We start from the raw sequence: 18505 nt of genomic DNA, 5'->3' as shown, positions 1-18505 counted from the left end.
GAAAATTAATGAACAACTTAATATTTACCCCTAGGACTGCTCAGTGGTCAATACTGTGGTTTCCAGCTTTTAAATGTGAATGTACAAGTTTAAGCAGGCCATTCACAGCACACTTCCCCTGAAATAAATAAATAAATATAGAAATGCTGGTGGTCATTTGATCAGTAATTACACTAAAGTGTTTTACTTGCCTACTTAAGACGACTTGACTCTGTGCTTTCATCCATATTGATTGTTCCTTTAACCCTGTAAGCTCTCCAGCCGTCAAAAAGTTACTTAGCCCCACATTTGGTCTTTAACTTCAATATTTCTTTGTGAGAGGTTCTGCCAGTGGAGTAGTGTCACTTCTTTCATGGTTTTTCCAGATAGAAAATCTCCACACAGCACGTTTAAAAATTCAAAAAAAATTCTTCAAGTGAACCGATTTGTATTGAGACCAAGTGAAGTTATCTCATTCCATCAACTTTTTGTTTTTTCACATGTTTCACTGTAAAGTTCAACTCAAGGCTAGATTAAAAACCTGTTAAGGAGAATATTTGCTGCAGCTGAAAGGAAATCTCACTAGAGTTGATGATGTAATATTTTAGGTTTAACTGACATTCATGACTTTTAGAGAGACTTAAGGTTTCCTCCCAGACTGTCAACAGTGGATTCTGGGAAAAAGGTGAACATTGTTGTTTATGGGTGTGCATGAATGAATGAATATGTGTGTGTTGATGCATGTGTGTATGTATGTGTGTGTATGTGTGTGTGTGTGTGTCCATCTTTAAAAAGCTCTGTGTCTGGATGAATAGGAGGAAGTGGCTCTGACTTCCACAGGAAATGGGAAGAGGAAATCCAGGGGCCTGGAGCTCTCTGTCTGCCCTGGAGCCACAAGACGACTCACCCAGCCGAGAGGGAAGGAGGGAAGGGTGGAGGATAGAGAGAAAGATAGGTACAGCCTTCCATTGTCCTGCTCCTGATGTGGACAGTAAGTCGAGAGACCGAGAGAGGGGAAAAACTAAAGAAAGTCAACAGGTTGGACACACGGGTTGAAGACTGCGTGGTTTCTGGTCCGTCGTTTTGGTGCGGGACGGGTGGGGAGATGAGGCCTCTCCTGGGAGCTCTGACTGCTCTGCTCTGCTGCTCCCTGTCCTCTTCACAAACACTGGACCCCGACGGGAGAAACATCTGCCAGAATCTCAGGTACAATATGATTTAATCACCTTCACTAACATCCCTTTTTTCATCTTTTTACCGTTTTCTTAAATGAGGTCAGGAGCCGTCTTGTGACTGAAAGCTTGCTCTTTAAAATCCCCCGGCCAGCTGAGGAAATCTGAATGGTGAAGGTGAACGAAAAAAGGCTTACCTTGCTTTAACAAATTGTTGAAGTGTCCTTGAGCAACGGCATTTAACTTCCAAATGATCTTGTGGAGCAGCTCATTGTGCCCACAGCTCCTTGGTCTGAATGTATCTTGTACTGCATGTAACTCTTTTTTCCTCAGGTTATTGCTTTAAATAGGAGTGTTTTCAGTTGATTTAACTGGTTAAATAAGACGTATTCAGCAAGTGCATTCGTTATTTTCCCCATGAGCAGCTCACGCAGGCTTTTATCTGCCAAGTCTCCATTCTGTCATTATGCTTTTAATGTTTTTGTAGAGACCCGTCCACCTTGGTGTGTTGCACTGGATGGCGTCAAGAAGGGAAAGAGTGCTCTATACGTGAGTTACAGCAAACTGATTATCTGTAGGGACTATGTTTTTAATGCTGACATAGAAGTGTTGGTTGGCCTCTTGTTTCACCGGGATGATGTGTGTTTGTGTGCTTGTGTGTTCAGCTGTGTGTGAGGGCAAGCACGCCTGCCTGAAGGATGAGCTCTGTGTGTATCCTGGAGTGTGTCGCTGCCCAGCCGGCTTCTATGGGGCTCACTGTAAAACAAGTGAGTTACAACCAGCAGTGACAACACAAGCTCCTTGAATTGAGATTTGTGGCTGTTTATTATAGTTTTATTTACATTAAAAAAAAGCTATTTCAGCATCCCTGCATAAATTATTGATTAATACAAATGTATTAGTAAAATTGAAACTATACTGATGAAAGTCATATTGCAGTTTTGTAAATTTATAGAATAAATCTGACTGATTGTTTTAATGGATAAAGTGGCTCATTTATCATTTTTTTATTTTTTATCTTTTAATTTTTTTCAGCATGTCAATAAATACTAAACCAAAACAGATTGAAAATATGTACCACTGTTTGGTTATGTGAAGCTTTATGTGTCATGTGTGAGTTTGTAGGTTTGCTAATGTCCATTGGTGTGTTTTGTGCCAGGCTGTCCTCCTGAGTTCTGGGCACCAGACTGCCGTGAGGTTTGCCAGTGCCACCCACATGGCCAGTGTCACTCCTCCACCGGCGTTTGCACCTGCAATTCGAACCGCTGGGGCCCCGTGTGCCAGTACGCCTGCAAGTGCGGCCGCCACAGCCACTGCAACCCCGTCCACGGAAACTGCACCTGTAACGAGGGCTGGTGGACTCCAACCTGCACCAAGCCATGCCAGTGCGTCAGCGGGGGCGCGGTGGGTATGGCCTGCGACCAGCTAACGGGCCGCTGTCAGTGCCGCAGGGGTCACTGGGGTCAAAAGTGCTCTCTCACTTGTAACTGCTACATGTCCCCCTGCAATCAGCGCACCGGGGTGTGTGAGTGCCAGGCAGGCTGGTGGGGACACAGCTGTGACCGACACTGTAACTGTGACCTGACACATAGCCGGTGTGACCCGGTCAATGGGCAGTGCCTGTGCCACCCTGGGTACAAGGGCGACTTCTGTAACAAGCCCTGTGACGCGGGCCAGTATGGTAGCGGGTGTATACTGAGGTAAACAGAAGAAATTTGTCTGTGTGCACACATTTATTTTGTGCCTCTATCACTTCACATTTTTCATACTAACTCGCTCTCTTGCATCGGTCTCTGCCTCTCGTGCCCAGCTGTGGTCACTGTAGAGACGGCCAGAGCTGCTCTCCCACTGACGGTGTGTGTGCTGCCTGCGAGCCTGGCTGGAACGGGACACGATGCGACCGTCTGTGCACTTTGGGTTTTTACGGCGATGGGTGCCAGGAGAAGTGCCCGCGTTGCAAGAACAGCGAGCCCTGTGACCCAAAAACAGGGAGATGTTGGAGGTGTGACCCTGGATGGACTGGCCCCAGGTCTGCATGTGCACAATGTTTCTGTGTTTTGATGCATAGATATGTGATTTTTGCCAAGCTGGACTCCAGTCATAGTGAAGGTTAATGAAACAACCAACTTTGTAGACTGTGAGTCTGTCTCACTTGCAAGGAAGCTTCCTACCATGGTACCTAGTTATGAACAGTCCTTATTAGGATCCTATTTTGTCCCAAAGGTTGTATGAATCAGAAACTATACTAAGACTGGCAACGAAGTTCACGATGCACAGTGTCTCTGCTTTCTAGAGCTGCAACTAACGTTTATTTTCATTATTAATCTGTCAATAATTTTCTTAGTTAATTGATTCGTTATTGTTTGGCTCATGAAATGTCAGAAAATGGTGAAAATTGTTGATCACATTTTCCCACCGCCTAAGGTGAGATCCTCAAATGTCTTGTTTCGTTCCCATTAACAGTCCACAACCCAAAGATATTTAGTTCACTTTCATAGAGAACTAAAGAAAATAGAAAATATTCACACACTGGAATCAGAGAATTTGGAAATTTTCTTCTTAACAATGACTCAAAACGATTAATCAGTTATCGAAATATGTGGCAGCTAACTGATTATTTGACTAATCACTGCAGCTCTACTGCTTTCCATGGTAATCGAGCAGTAGTAGTAGTAACACAATAATTGGAGAATGAACAACTTATTTTTGTACGACCCTGGGACATTACAGCTTGACAGTTTACATTACGTTAGGATATTTCTCATATCTATACCTATATATATGTTTCTCATAAGTTGCAGTATGTCAAAGGGAAAAAAATATTCAGGCAGGTGAAGGGACAGGTAACTGCACTTAACTGATATAACTTTCTTCCCTATTGACAAATCTAAATTAAAATATCCAAAACAAGTTTCTTATATTTACATTTAATACAATTTAATTCCAATTTTGCCTTTGATTAATGCTTCCATCCACCATCAAAAAAAGCTTGAGGTAAGGGTTTTGGCTCCCTGCATGGTGTTATGGTTTATTCAACATAAACCACTTGTTGCTTTTATGAAATTTCGCCAAATTAAGGAGCCACACTACAGTGTGTTATGTTTGATATTGTAATTAGACAGCCATAAGTGGTTGTATTTCCAATAAATGCTATCTAGCTAGGAAGCTTCTGTGCCAGTGAGACAGCTTCTGTTAGCTGTAGGTTCACAATAACAGTTAAATATGTGCTGCTGATTCAAATTTATGATAAATGACTGAAAGATAAATGTAGGTCAGTGGAATGTTCTCCCAAGTATAGTAACAAGGGCATATTTGTGTTTTTGGATCATGCCGTCTTTTTGCCAGGTGTGAGGATGCCTGCACTAACAGGACATTTGGAGACGCCTGCAACTTCCGCTGTGGCCCCTGTTTCCATGGTAACTGCCATCACGTGACAGGAAGATGTGTCTGTCAGCCAGGCTATCAGGGAGAGAGGTGAGAGGGCTGTGAGAGCAGAGCAGGCATAAAGCTCTAAATTATAACAATAGTATTTGGTAAAATAGCAATTTTCAGTTTATGCATTTGTTATTATATCACAAGACATGGACATTATTAACATTATTCATTTTATGTTTGAGGGTACATAGGATCGTGTCAGTGGCTGATGCATCATGTTATGTTTATGGCTAATCTTGTTCATGCCAAGGCTATCCAAACTTATTTAATTTATCAGTTTTTATTCACTGAACACGTGTCAGAATATGCCTTTTTTAATATAACATAACAGGTATGGAAATAATTCCTCTTTTTATGATGAGGGACCACAGGATTGAGGGAGCATAGAGTGACTGCCCAGGGGACCAGTGTTCACCAACACACTCACTTTTTTAAAACCTGTTTTAAAAAAACACTCAACAGAACCAAAGGACACATACTCTATATACTATTTCAATATGGATTTGGGCTTTTCAAATTGGTTAGAGTCAATAGTTAGAGTCGAGACGAGAGCATGTGGAGGTCCTTGAATTTCCTCTTGGCTTGATCTGAGTGACTGTTCTCATATCATGGTATGCTGAGGCGGGGTGAATAAGTGCCAACTCTGTTTTCCAGTTGTAACAGCAGCTGCCCGGCGCTCCAATACGGCCTCAACTGTTCCTCCGCCTGTGACTGCGGAGAGGGCATCAGCTGCCATCCAGCCACGGGTGCTTGTCCCAGCAGTACGTCTCTCCACCCATATCTGTGTGTGTGTGTGTGCAGAGCAGAAGGGCATCAGGTGTCTCGTGGTTGTGTTTTCATGTGTTTGTGTGTGTGTGTGTGTGTCAGGTGTGCGCGGGGCTCTGCTGGCAGGTGTGCTGGTGCCTCTGTTCCTGGTGCTGCTGGCCGTGCTCTGCTGCTGTCTGTGCTGTGGAGGAGGCTCTGCCGATGGCAAAGACAGGTCCGCACCTCTCTCCCCTCCCTCCCTCGCTCTTCTCTTATGATCTGCTCAGCTTAGCGGAAATGCTCAAACATGACCGGGCTGGCACCAGTAAGGCTGGAGTTAGAGTTACTTGTTGCGTCATTACAGTTTGTGTTGGCTCAGGCTCCAGAGTATAATGTCATTAGTGAAATTTAAGGGCTTTTCTTGGATTTGGGGCCAAGATAAGCTATGTACTTTATATGCCTTCTCTGTACTGTCCCTCTCCAGCTGCTGACAGCAAAATTTATCTGTGCGTCAAAATCTGAATGGAACAGTTTTTCAAATGTGGGGAGGGAGCAAAATTATCCCTATGAACTTACTAGAAATATGATTTACCACAAAATATGAGTTATCTTTCACCTGTACAGAAACAGACCGCACATGCCATGACTTGGACCAAGCAGTCTGGCTTTAAGATCCTGTTGCTTTATTGTTGCTAATTTTATGTAACAAAGCCTTTCTTTCAATACCTATAACCTTTCCATGGCACGGTGACCTATACCAAAAAACACAGCCTGCTGAATGTTGGACTGTAGAACAAAGAGTTTGAATGCACTTCAGCCAGCAGAATATTTCACTTTGTTTGAAGACTCCCTCCTCCAGGGATTTGACCAAATTCTGAATTTTGACCAAGCTGTTTTCCCTCTCCGTTCCGTCAGGGTGTCTGTGGCTGACGGAGATGTGTTGGTTCGGATGAAATATCATGTCTACAGCGTCCTGGCCAACATCAGCGCTGCCCTGCCATGTATCTCCAACTGGTCCTCTGGCTTGCCTCGTGTCACTGGTCAGTCTGCCAGCACTTCAACTTCAAGTCAATAGTAATATACTGTCATTGATGGGATTTCGACAAGCCCCTCAGCTGTGAAATAGTCGTCCACTGCTGACCATGGAGCAGCTCTACATGTGCACTGCAGTGTTTAAGTAACTTATTTAAGAGGATAGTGAGGCTTGAGAGTTGCTTAGTAACATTGCTCATCCAGCTGCTCAACTATTCTGGGGGTTTGACCTAATGACCTTCTGATCACTAGCTCACCTCTCAACCCTTCAGGCTAATGGCACTTACGTCCACAGAAGAAAATTTATGATCTCAACATTTTTAGAGTTTGACCCTTGCCTGAAAGATGCATGGAAAATTTTAAAACAGTTGGTAACACTTTACAATATGAGTACAACAATTAACGTTAGTTAATGTTAATTAATGCCGTAATGGTTAATTAACTGTTAGTTAATGATTATTATGGCATTTACTAATATTAATAATATCTACAATAACCCTTAAATAACATATAAATTAATACCTTAGCATGAACAGCATTAGTACATGATTCTTAGACACATTAGTTAACGGTTAGTTAACTGTTGCTTAATGTTTATTACCTGTTACTTAATGTTTATTACGGCATTAACTAACGTTAATTGTTGTACTCTTATTGTAAAGTGTTACCAAACAGGTTTGTCAATGACAGGTCTTTCTTGACTCATGAAATTGACCTTAGTTATACAACATTTTGGGGATGTTTTAATTGGTCCATCAATGAAACAAATGAGGTTTATAAGAAGTGCATATGATTTATCATGTAGCAAGGCCTATGTCAGTCCACAAGGCACTTGTTTGACTGTTAAGTTGGTGAAATATTGTGCATAGAAATTGGTAAATTTGTTAACAACGCTAGTTCAAGACAGTGGAGCTGAAAAACAGTTTGTCTGAAAAATTCTTCAGACCCAAACCTTCCAAACCTGTTGCAAATAATAAAAAGAGTCCATCTGGCTTCCTTCCAAACAAATTGCAAACAAAGCATTAGGAATACTTATGAATTATAAATGAAAAAAAAAAAAAATTCTCAAAGCAAACACTGGCATTAGTGTTTTTTGGATGCACTGAGCAAGCCCGAACAAACTTAGGGTACCCTCTTAAAAAAGTTTCCTTAAAGTTTTTTTTTTTTTTTTTTTTTTTTTAAAGTCCTCTCTAGATAAAGCTGTACATAAACTTAAATGGCATCACCATTTGCATCACATTATTTGTGTTTTCATCCCACACACACAGTATCTCACCATGACCCGGAGCTGACCTTCAACCACAGCTTCATTGAGCCTCCATCCTACGGCTGGGTGACAGAAGGCTCGTCGTTTGACAGTGATGAAGAGGAGGGAGAGGCCCTGTACTGCGTCCCCCCGAGGGAAGGTAAGGACAGAGATACACAGGCCTTTACTTGTCATCCAGCTGCTTTATATTGCCCCCTTTTGGTTGTCAGCAGAGGGATTACTGTCTCTGCAAACTGCTGTTCTCTCTCTGCTGCCTGTAACTCCTTAATTCCCTCCATCTCTCTTGTAATTAGCTTTTATCCTGCAGTGTATCCTTCACTCCTTGCCTTTTCCCTCTCTCTGCCCTTGACAGACATCCCGGCGGTGGCGGGCGGCGAGCTCCAGGAGATGAGCTCCAAATGTAACATGTTCTTGGACCCGTCAGGCTTCAGCTGCGAGGACATGGCCCAACCCTTCAACATCCCACGCACTTCTAGCATCGCCAAATCCAAACGTCCCTCTGTCTCCTTTGCCGAGGGAACCCGCTTCAGCCCCAAAGAACGCCGCGGCTCTGCTCAGGATCTGGGCAGTGGCCCACGCACAAAATCCAAGTCCACCTGGGGGGCTCTGATGCTCTCTGCCCACCAATCCCACGGGGGTGCAGCTAGATCTGGGGAGGAAGATGAAGCTGAAGGGGAGGAGAGGGAAAACGGAATGGATGGAGGAGCCGTGGACGACCGGGAATCAAACTGTGAGGCAGGGGACCAGGAAGTAGACAAGAGTTCAGCTGCCCCGTCCCGCATCACCTCTCAGGGTCCTGGGACAGCAGGACGAAGACGTACCATGTCCAACACTGCTGCCCATAAAGGGAACCAGGCACCAGCACCTGCGCCTGATGCCACAAATAAGGTCACCACAGTGTACGTGACAGTGGGTAAAGCGGGTAGGCCCGTATCTAAAGTCGAGTCCAGCTCCGAAGGCCCCGTCCAGGCTATGCTGCGGCGGCTCGGCAGCCTCCAGAGACAGAGGGAGCAGGAGGCTGGCAGGCCCAAGGCTAAGGGAGCTGAGGGGATTACCAAGCCACCCAGGAGGAAGCTTGGAGCCCGTGCAAGTGTGTGGGAGCAGGGAGGGCCTTCCGGAGCAGGGGAGGGCAGCATATCCAAGCCTATTAGGAGGAAACATGCTTCACTAAACACGCCTGGCACAGCGGGCACCAATGACACTCCGTCATCAGAGAGCGGCACTCCAAAGAGGCCGCTGTCGTCCATTTTGAAGAGTGTGCCGGAGGGCTCCTCAGTTGACTCTGGCTCCGAGGTGAGGGCTGACGGAGCCAGAGTGCAGGGCGGCTCTCCCAGTGCAGGACATACTGAGTGTAACTACCTGACTGTGGGTCCAGTGGCAGATGCAGGGAGTCTCACTGAGGTCATTGCTAATGAGGGCGCAGTGGCCAGTGCGAACGATGAACCAAGCTATGAAAATGTTATGATCAAACACCCATAACTGCTGCAACATCACTTCATCAGGCGACATCGCTGAAACTACAGATGCACTCAAATCTCACTCTCAATCTCAATTTAATCAACTTTGTCGACACGTTTTGGTCAACAGTTCGATACAAGTGAAGCTTACATTTTGACATCAATGTATTACAGGTCACCTACAAAAAATGTAAGTAATGTTTAGCCTAAATTCAAAAGTGTATACGCATTATATACGCATGTATATGCTTTTTTTCAGATCAAAAGGCAAATGTGAGAGGAAAGTATAGAATGTCAGATTTTTTTTTTTTTTTCAGAAAATATACAACCATGGTCAAAATTTGTTGCAATCTCTATGTCCAAATTCAGGGGATCATTAGTACTGTGACAAATGGGTGACAGGAGATTATAATTGCTCAGGTGTTGCATGTTGCGTTAATTGTGCATACATAAAAGATCTGTGAATATTGAGGCTTGTGTGTTTTGTCTGCTTCTTGAGTTAGAATGTGAAAACCAACATCAGTCCTGGACTTTTGTCTTCGATGGAAACCAAATAATTTTAAAAGTGTCGTTAAAGACAGTTTCCATTGGAACCAGCAGCACAGCAGTTGGGCATCACAGAGTCAACAATGTAATATATATTTAATGTCTTAATGTCGGTAGCTGGTAGTAACTGGTCTGACAGCGGCAACTGGTGAGGCACGAATCATAAGAGCTGTGACATCACAATCTCAAGTGAGTCTAAGGATGAAAATATCACAATCCAACCATGAGGAGGACAGGACAAATAGAAAAGCTATACTGCAAGATGTAAATCAAAAGGTAAGTGTGAGTCCAAACCAAAGCTTCATGGGCCATACAGGGCTGCCTCTCTACTGGCTCACTGTTCTTCACTGAGTCTGTTCCTAAAGATGGCAGCAGCAGCAGCACAATGCAAACTGCAATCCAGCAGCGTCCTGCATTGTTTGGGAATATAGACCATACATTTGGTATTCTTCTAATAATTTTAAAGTTTTTTTCTGTCTTGAGTTGTTGAAATGTACAGACCTTAATCTTGGAATAACTGTTGGTGTGGAAAAAATCATTTGGCATTCTTGACTAAATGAGTGTCTTCTTATATCCTGTGATCAATTATTCTGTTCCATGGGAATCCCACAAGCAAGGCCAATAATTTTAAAATTTTGAACTGAATCATTTACATGTGAACATTATCAAATGTGTGCAATTATCAAATGATCTGCCTCAAGTCATTCCTATTTTATTTGATAACTCCAGCTTTATTATCCTCAAATCATTTGGTGTTCATTAATAAAATCCCAGGAACCAAAACAGAGGGTTGGTATCATCTGAACGGGGTTCTGGTTGAGTTAATATTCACATATTGTGACAAAAAGGCTAACATATCCGTGCTTAACCTGAAAATAAACTCAAAATCAATGATACCTTTGTGTTCCCTGTGTATTGGTGACTTTTTGTGATCTAGATAAGTTGATCAAAGCAAAGCTGTAATTTTGAATGTGTGCATCACAGAACTTAGAGCGAACCTGTTGGCCATTGCCACTGGTTTTGTTTTGCTTCTCCTGGATTACATTTACTTGTTTGGCTACTTTATTTTGTATTTAATTTCCTTATTGTCCACTTAAGAGAAACAAGCTTGAATTTGCATTGCAACTGTCTCTTTTAATGACCTTTTGGTGAGTATTTTCTCTTATGGTGTCTTGGTTAATTTATGTTGCAGTAGAGAACTATGAAGTGACAATGAAGAGCCTGAACTTGAATTGCATTGGAAAGGTCATAACTCTTTTCTTCACGTCACTAGGTGTTTTTCTTGTTGCTGTTTTGTACATTGGCACTTCAACTTCTTCTAAAATATCAGCAAAGTAACAACATCGCTCTTTAAGTAGGACATGGTAGTTCTCTTTCCACCACAGCTGTACTCTGACCTCTCTGGTGGGGGAGAGCTGCATATTGCTTCATTTGGGTGAAACCCATATAACTGCAATTTATGTGTCACTATTTTCCTTCTTTAGAGGAACAAATTGCATGGCCACATGTTGACTGTTTTTATGACCCTTTGGTCTGTGAAACCTGGTTCAATGTTATCATCAAGTTCAAGTATATATGTGGTTTCAGAGAGAAAACAGGCATTCCCTTCTTCAGTCTTGTGATGAATTGTATGGCTGCATGGTTTATCTGACAACAGTGATACACTGTGTCTGTGTGTCCCAAATAAATTTATAATTACCCACAGGTCACAACAGTACTTTTACATCCTACTGCAGTAGATGCACTACTACCTTGCTTGAATTTTAATTATAAGTCAAAGTACCTGTGTGAAAAATTAGTTAAGTATAAAAAAGCATCAAATTTAAAAATCACTGAGTTACTTTGTAGAACAGAGAACTGTTGTAAGTGATCGTTCCCATGCAATTCAGGGTGTGGATGGACGTGATTTCAAATGGAGAAAAATACTAAAAATATTTGAAGTAAAAATACTGATTAAAACCACAAAAAAGCCACTTAATTAATGCAATTTGTTACTTCCATATTAGTAATTATCTATGGCACCACAGAAATAACTCACTGTAAAACAAACAAACAAACAAACAAACAAACAATCAAAAAATGCACACACACACACACACACACACACACACACACACACACATACACACACAAAGAAAATTAAGCTCTTGACAAGACATGCATGCGTTCCCCACAAAAATATTTCTTGCTGTGTTTGATAGTAAAGCAGGTGAACTGACAGCAAACACAGATGAAACAAGTCCAGAGAGGTTTGAAAATCCGCTGGTTGAACTTTGGTCACGATGAGGCCATGCATGCACTGTTTGTGCAGCAGTGGGTGGACCTTTATTGATCTCCAATAGGGGCTGCAGTTGATGAGTAGGTACTGTGTGTTGCAATTAGGAAGATACTGACGCACTTTAAATAGTCACTATTGTACAGTCTGTTTAATTGAGAAAGAATGTTCTCCTGCACACACAGTTCATATAGTCCAGACTCAGAAAACAGATAAAACTACACATAATCACAGATTTACACTGCCTGATGTCGTATGAACACATTTCAAACATTAGTGAGTATTGAGGGATGAAACCACTACTTCTCTGCCCCAGTGGTGTCTGAGCAGCCGAGCCAGTATTTGGCAATTGATCTGGGATATGGGGGAACGGCAGGGTCAACCCTCTTGGTCCTCAAATCCACTCTGTAGTACTTATCTGGAAAACAGAAAATAAGCAGTGGGATAAGCAATGAAATGTCATAAAACTATCCTAGAGTTAAAGGATAAAACCTTTTTTATGATGCTTTAAAGTATTTTTTAGCATTATCATTTTATAATGGCCATTTAAATTTTAGGTATATCTAAGACCCCATCTGCCCCCGCTTCCAAAACAACTCAGTCGAGCAGATTTACTGGATGACTTCCAATTATGTCCCGCAAACCTCTGGATAAATAAACATAGTAGCTTCACAAAAACTGTAGCTTGCAATTGTCAACATTGTCTTTATGCCAGAATACACCATTGATACACAAGCTACTATTATCTTGGGCAAAACATCCAATGGCATGGGACAGGCAGAACTTGTTGCAAGAGCACACAAGCAGCAAGCTTAAAAGAACTTGTTATGCAACATGTGGAACATTCATGGCCAAAAATCCTCTCCCAGGGAACCAGTTAAACTTTTCATATTTGTATTACCTCCTTTAAAGAAGTAGACGCTCTGTAGGGGCTGACTCCTGCTGATAAAATCCCAGTAGGCCCTGTCATCTCTTTGGTTGTATCTGGAGTCATAGTTGCCATTGTTGTAGCGGCGGTACCCGTCCCTCCGTCTGTCCTGATCCCAGTCTTGATCCCATCGTCTGTCCCACCCTCGTCCAAGCCTTTCTTCCATTTCCATTCCCCTCTCCGCCAGCCTCAGCCCCATTTCCATCCCTCTCTCAGCAAAGCCCTGGCCCATGGCCATACCCTGGGCAGCCATGGGCTCCCAGGGTGAACGGCTTTGCCTGCGACGGCCCCACTGTTGCCCGTACTGTTGGTCCCACTGTTGTCCATACTGCTGGTTCCACTGTTGGCCTTGTTGTTGACCCCACTGCTGGTCAAAGCGGTAGTCGTTGCGTCTTGGCGGTGGGCTCCAGGGACCAACATAAATCCTTCCAGCCATGACAGCATCCACTGGTGACTTGATGCCCTTCCAATCCCTGTTGATGAAGTGGTGGCCGCTATGATGCTGTGGCACTAAGGAACATAAAAACTGATCAGTGCACAATTGACAACTTTCAACCCGCTCCCAAAAACACATACAGACACAGGGGATTCATATTTTCCCAACTCACTGCCAGCAAAGAGCTCACTGAAAAAGGGCTCGTAGTTGTTGTAGTACATGTCGGTGTAGCGCCTGAACAACATGGAGGGAGATGTCTCAGAAATGGTGATGCACTCCTCATGGGAAGGCTGGTGCAAGAACTCATACAGGTAATACTGATCCCCTGGAAGCCAAAAAAATGTTACAAATAAAGCTCTTGTCATAAGCAAATCACCTCAGATCACATCATCAAATGTACAAAACATCCACAAGTGTTACATAACGACTATATACATAGATCAGGGGTCTGCAACCTGTTTGATATGAATTGCCTGTTTTAAAATTTCTTGTTAATCAGCATGCCATTTTGACATTAATGTTAAACCACATGAAAATAAAAATCTCCCACAGATGTGTAATTTTATTCTATCCATAGGCTACAGGCCACATGCATAGCAACAATAGACTTTGAGGGTTCACCAGTAAAGACAATTAGCGATCGTAGTGGGCACGTTTGATGGATTTTCCCTTGTCTGGCTCATCCTTGAAATGGCAGTTTAAGGATGGCAGGTTAATGTGGTGTTCAGATGAAAAGGCACTCCAACATTTCCAAAAACAAAAACAAAAACAAAAACAAATCCTTTCTTGCACACTGTTTGGTAATGTGCCATTGGTTAAGCTAAGGTGCCTAAGGTTTCTGACCCCTAGCATAGATAATCAGTGACTTTGAGCACAATATCTGACTGTACCTTTGAAAAAATAGACCTTCTCTTTGCCATGGTGATTTGGGGCAGGGAGGGCAAAAGCTGCGTCCAGATGGTCAGGAATATTGTCAAAGCCCACAGTGATATCTCTGGGATAGTCAGGATCCAGGACACCGTTGTCAAACCTCCAGTACTTGTTTCCCTGTGGATAGTTTTGATTATTTTAAGCATTCAGAGCAGAGAAGAACCCAAATGGTTTGATTAATTTCAGTTCATGTGTACATTTTATACATACAAGAAGACCACCCCCACCTTAAAGATGTAGGTCTTGCCCTGGCAGTTGACACGTGTGAAGGCGGCATCAATAGGTCCGCTGATGCCCCACACATCCTTTATGAGCTTTGGGTAACCAGGAAGCACTGACTTCTGATCCAGTTCAAAGAAGTATTCCCCTAGGACACACACAGTGGTACTTTTAAAGATACATTTCCCTGCAACAGTGATCATATACTGCCATAACAATCCTCCACATCATAAAGTATAATCTGTACCACCACATCAAATGCCATAAGCTTTGAGTCCACATAAGAGCAATCGGGGAACCCTAAGTTTACTCTTAGTCAAATGCCAAATCTATCTATCTATCTGTCTATCTATCTATCTATCTATCTATCTATCTATCTATCTATCTATCTATCTATATATATATATATATATATATTATTTTTTTATTTATTTTTTTTTTCTTCGTGTGATCACTTACCCCTAAAGGCATAGATAGAGCCATTCTTTAGCTGCATAAAAGAGTCAAAAGGCCTCCCACTGCAGGTCTCTGCATCTGGGTCAGGGGCTGCAGTGGTGGTGGTTGTAGGCGGGGCTGTGGTTGTGACAGGTGCCGCGTGGGTCACTGGGACTTTGATGGGGTCCTGTGAGATGGGGGCCTTTTGTGTTTTGGTGGCACTCTCTGCAGTCGGTGTTATCTGCATAACGGGGACTGTCTCAGTGATGGTCTCTGGTGCCTCTGTGGCTGTGGTGATTTCTGGTGTTGTTGACGGTAGTTTCCGTGGTTTAGAACTAGAGATTGGAGTGAAGAGGTGTGGGGGCGTCGGCCGATGATGGCTAACAGGCAGAGACTCATCATTCAGTTGACGTCCAGCGGCTGGCGTGGGACTGCTGTCTAAAAAGTCATCATCATCCTCTGCAAAAACAAATGTGTCCCCGCGAGCTGAGGAGAAAGTATGGTAGTATCAGTGGCTTAAACATGTTTCCTTCAGTTTTATTCCTACTGGGTAAAACATGACCGAGTGGATTACTAAAACACCAGTTAAGAAGCAGCTTACTATTCATGCGACAGGTGGCCTCATAATCATAGCAGCAGCTCTTGTAATACTTGCACATGGAGTCACACTGGCAGTTCTTCTGGGAGTCAAAGCCATTCTCACAGCGGCCCATACAGGACTCTGGAGATGAAGTCAAAGATTGGATATAGTGATCAACAAATTATAGTTTTGTTAGTGATGGAAATCAAAAAGAAATAGTTTGTGTATGGGTGCTTTTACTGCTGGCTATATCTTCATGTGGATCTTTAAATCAGTACACCACAGTATAAGTATCTTAAGGTGAGCACATTATTGTTATATATTATATTAAAAAGAACTACTTCAATTGCCCCAAATAATGCATAATATACTTAAGACAGATTATCTACAACCAGCAAAACTATATTTTTTGTACCCTTGTATTTACTTACTGTGAATTGTTTTCTTTCTTGAACAGTAAAAAGGATTTTTAACATGTCACGTACCTTCTGCAGCAAATGCAGTGGCTAGCAGAGCGAGCAGTAGGACGGCCCATAGCCTCATGGTGTCTCTGTGGGTGTGTGAGTGAACTGAGTGCAACAGTAATGATGGATCTTGAGCTACCAATCACTGGAAACATGTGACATTCACCCAACGTCCATGTTTACTTAAACTTTGCAAACTTGTTTCTGCTCAGGCAAAGAACAGAGAGAGAGAGAGAGAGAGAGAGAGAGAGGGAGTGGGGGGGGGGGCAATAGAAAATTGTTAATTTCACAATTTCACACACAACAGAAGTTTGAAAACTGCAACACTGTTATCCTCTGATCATTTTCTTGCATTTTTATTGGACCAGAACAGCCTGTTTGCAGTCTAAGAGAGTCTATCATTATTATGACTGAAAGCCCTTTCTGTCCTCTGTAAGGTCACTTCTTTAAAGAACAGGCCCTGACCTGAATTTAGATTGTGTGTCATCACTGAGGGGCCAAAGTGAAAATGTCAGAGCAAACGAGTGGCTTTGTGTAGTTCACCTAAAACAGTTTAGCATGGCGGGAAATAACAAAATGACTGAAAATGGATTAGTGAAAACTGAGGACACGGTGAGCATCTACACGACAAACTGGCCATGAGATCTCGCTCACATCTCACCAAGACTGCTGATGAAACATAATGAACAGATTCCTCTCACCCCTATTGTTGATCCATGAAACAAACAATTTTGTTTCCAGTGCATTTTTCCTCTGCTGTCAAATATAAGGAACGCACAATCTTTCAAAACTACACAACATAACCTTAACTTTGTTAAATCTTGGCCTAATAAGAAACCTGCGTTCTTTTTTCCTCTCACCTGTACACCAGTTCAAATCTGCTGCCTGTCCCCCAGATCCAGTTCATATGGTCCTCTATGAATACGGTGTTATTGCCTATATAATCAAGTACTGAAAATCACTAAGACCTCCTTGCAATATTGTGTTTTTCCCCCAACCCTCCCCAAACTATTATCAAACCTCAGCTAGGAAAGAACAATCTGGCCATTTAACAATTTAACTTTCAACAAATGTCACCAAATGCCAACAACTTCCACCCTAGTTGCTAACAACAAAACAAAAACAGCACTTGCCCAGACGGTTAATGACCTCAGGGCTGATATGAGTGCAAACAGGTTCAGTGTGTTAGCGCTGCTGGATATGAAAACAGCCTTTGACAATCTATCATCGCTAAAACATTTTTTTTTTTTTAAACTGGATGTCCTTTTAAAAACTTCTGGTTATTATAAATAGGTTAGACTACTGCAGCATAAAGCCCTCCTCTGAAAAAAGCAGGGCAGCTGCAGTTAATTCAGCATGGGACAAAATAAACTGAATGCATCACAAATTACACCTGTGCACTGGCTTCTTGTAAGCAGTAGAGCTGACTTAAAGGCTCTGCTGCCTCTCTACGCAGCTCCACATGACCTGAACAATGATACACACTGATTTTTGTCTGAGTGTTAAGCTTAAATTTATAATATCTTTTTATATATGAAATGTGCTATAGGCTACAACTACAGTTTAATTTGGCTTGATATTTCTGTTAGGCTATACTCGTATATGGACTCACTTTGTGTCTGTGACTGCCTACTAAGCACTGAGTTTATAGAGCCCTTAACATTTTGTATGTTGTTTATTTCTACCTACTATGATCCTCAACATCCATTAATCAGGCTGCCAGGTGTTTCCTAGGAAATAACTTGGTAAGAAACAGCAGTTATCTAGAAATTTGCTCCATTGCAAGTACTTACCAAATTCCTGTTGTCCCTATTGTTTGTCACCGCCTTATTGTTTGGTAATTAACTGACTAATTACAATATTTTGCTTTCCATGTGAGGCTCTAAATAGGCATCTTACCAGGTATTTCTTTATCACTGGCATTCCATCTTCCAGACAATTTTCTATTATATTACTGTTGTTACCACACTATCTCCAATAAATACCTGGCATTTTGTGCTTGTGTGTGTGTGTGTGTGTGTGTGTGTGTGTATGTGTGTGTGTGTGTGTGTGTGTGTGTGTGTGTGTGTGTGTGTGTGTGTGTGTGTGTGTGTGTGTGTGTGTCTACAGTGGTCTCGCTCATGGGTTTATCTCATGTGGTTTATCTCTTGTATCTCCACAAGGGGGCCGGCTCTTCACACACAGCTCTCTGGGGATGAGTGTGCTGATGCAGTGGGTCAGCAGAGGGGGAGGTTTCCTCCCTCACTGAAGCCGGTGGGCGGTCCAAACCTCGAAGATGCACCTCGAAGATGCTGACCAAAGGATGTGAGGCAAGAGGTCTGTTGGGAGCATCGAAATCATATTTTTCCTGGGATGTTGTGCGTCGGAAGCGGTGGGAAAAAGCTATTTAGGGCGGAATGTGCGAACAACGGGCCTTCTTTGTCTGGATAACCTCCGCGGGTAGAGAGACAGACAACTGTTGTCTGTTATTTCACTCTTTTTCCATACAGTTATTGGCTATGTGCTAGTTTGGGGTCGAGCCGAGACGCAGTGGTGAGCCGGTATCTCTTTAAAGACACCGCAAAAAGAATGTGTCCCGGTCTTTAAGATTCCGGTGAGTTGTTTGT

The 18505-nt window shown here is 42.7% G+C and overlaps 2 protein-coding genes across 2 annotated transcripts; one reads left to right on the top strand and one right to left on the bottom strand.

Moving 5' to 3' along the window:
* Nucleotides 1-965: 965 nt before the first annotated feature.
* scarf1 (scavenger receptor class F, member 1) lies at nt 966-9557 on the top strand. The gene is made up of 11 exons (XM_030066209.1): nt 966-1185; nt 1639-1700; nt 1817-1918; nt 2311-2851; nt 2962-3180; nt 4497-4625; nt 5241-5347; nt 5454-5565; nt 6246-6370; nt 7631-7768; nt 7982-9557. The coding sequence occupies exons 1-11, from the start codon at nt 1085-1087 to the stop codon at nt 9106-9108; spliced, it is 2763 nt and encodes a 920-aa protein (XP_029922069.1). The 5' UTR covers nt 966-1084; the 3' UTR covers nt 9109-9557.
* Nucleotides 9558-12030: 2473 nt separating this feature from the next.
* On the bottom strand, nt 12031-18354 carry vtna (vitronectin a). Its single transcript, XM_030066211.1, has 9 exons — nt 18007-18354; nt 15921-16103; nt 15457-15576; nt 14880-15341; nt 14429-14568; nt 14162-14318; nt 13444-13596; nt 12809-13345; nt 12031-12325 (listed from the first exon to the last, which is right to left on the bottom strand). The coding sequence occupies exons 2-9, from the start codon at nt 15976-15978 to the stop codon at nt 12207-12209; spliced, it is 1746 nt and encodes a 581-aa protein (XP_029922071.1). The 5' UTR covers nt 15979-16103; nt 18007-18354; the 3' UTR covers nt 12031-12206.
* Between the last annotated feature and the right edge of the window lie 151 nt (nt 18355-18505).

The sequence above is a fragment of the Myripristis murdjan genome, chromosome 13, assembly GCF_902150065.1.
Source record: "Myripristis murdjan chromosome 13, fMyrMur1.1, whole genome shotgun sequence".
Lineage (NCBI taxonomy): Eukaryota > Metazoa > Chordata > Actinopteri > Holocentriformes > Holocentridae > Myripristis > Myripristis murdjan.
The sequence above is the reverse complement of the archived record's forward strand: the minus strand, read 5'-3'. Positions and strand labels throughout refer to the sequence as shown.

Excerpts from the sequence above, each read along its gene's own strand:
- vtna (XM_030066211.1), bottom strand. The coding sequence starts at position 15,978 with ATGAGGCTATGGGCCGTCCTACTGCTCGCTCTGCTAGCCACTGCATTT. Across the intron at positions 15,342-15,456 it reads GGCCACCTGTCGCATGAATA|CTCGCGGGGACACATTTGTT; the intron begins GTAAGCTGCTTC and ends CTTTCTCCTCAG. Across the intron at positions 13,346-13,443 it reads CAGTGAGCTCTTTGCTGGCA|TGCCACAGCATCATAGCGGC; the intron begins GTGAGTTGGGAA and ends TATGTTCCTTAG.
- scarf1 (XM_030066209.1), top strand. The coding sequence starts at position 1,085 with ATGAGGCCTCTCCTGGGAGCTCTGACTGCTCTGCTCTGCTGCTCCCTG. Across the intron at positions 2,852-2,961 it reads GGTAGCGGGTGTATACTGAG|CTGTGGTCACTGTAGAGACG; the intron begins GTAAACAGAAGA and ends TCTCGTGCCCAG. Across the intron at positions 7,769-7,981 it reads CTGCGTCCCCCCGAGGGAAG|ACATCCCGGCGGTGGCGGGC; the intron begins GTAAGGACAGAG and ends TGCCCTTGACAG.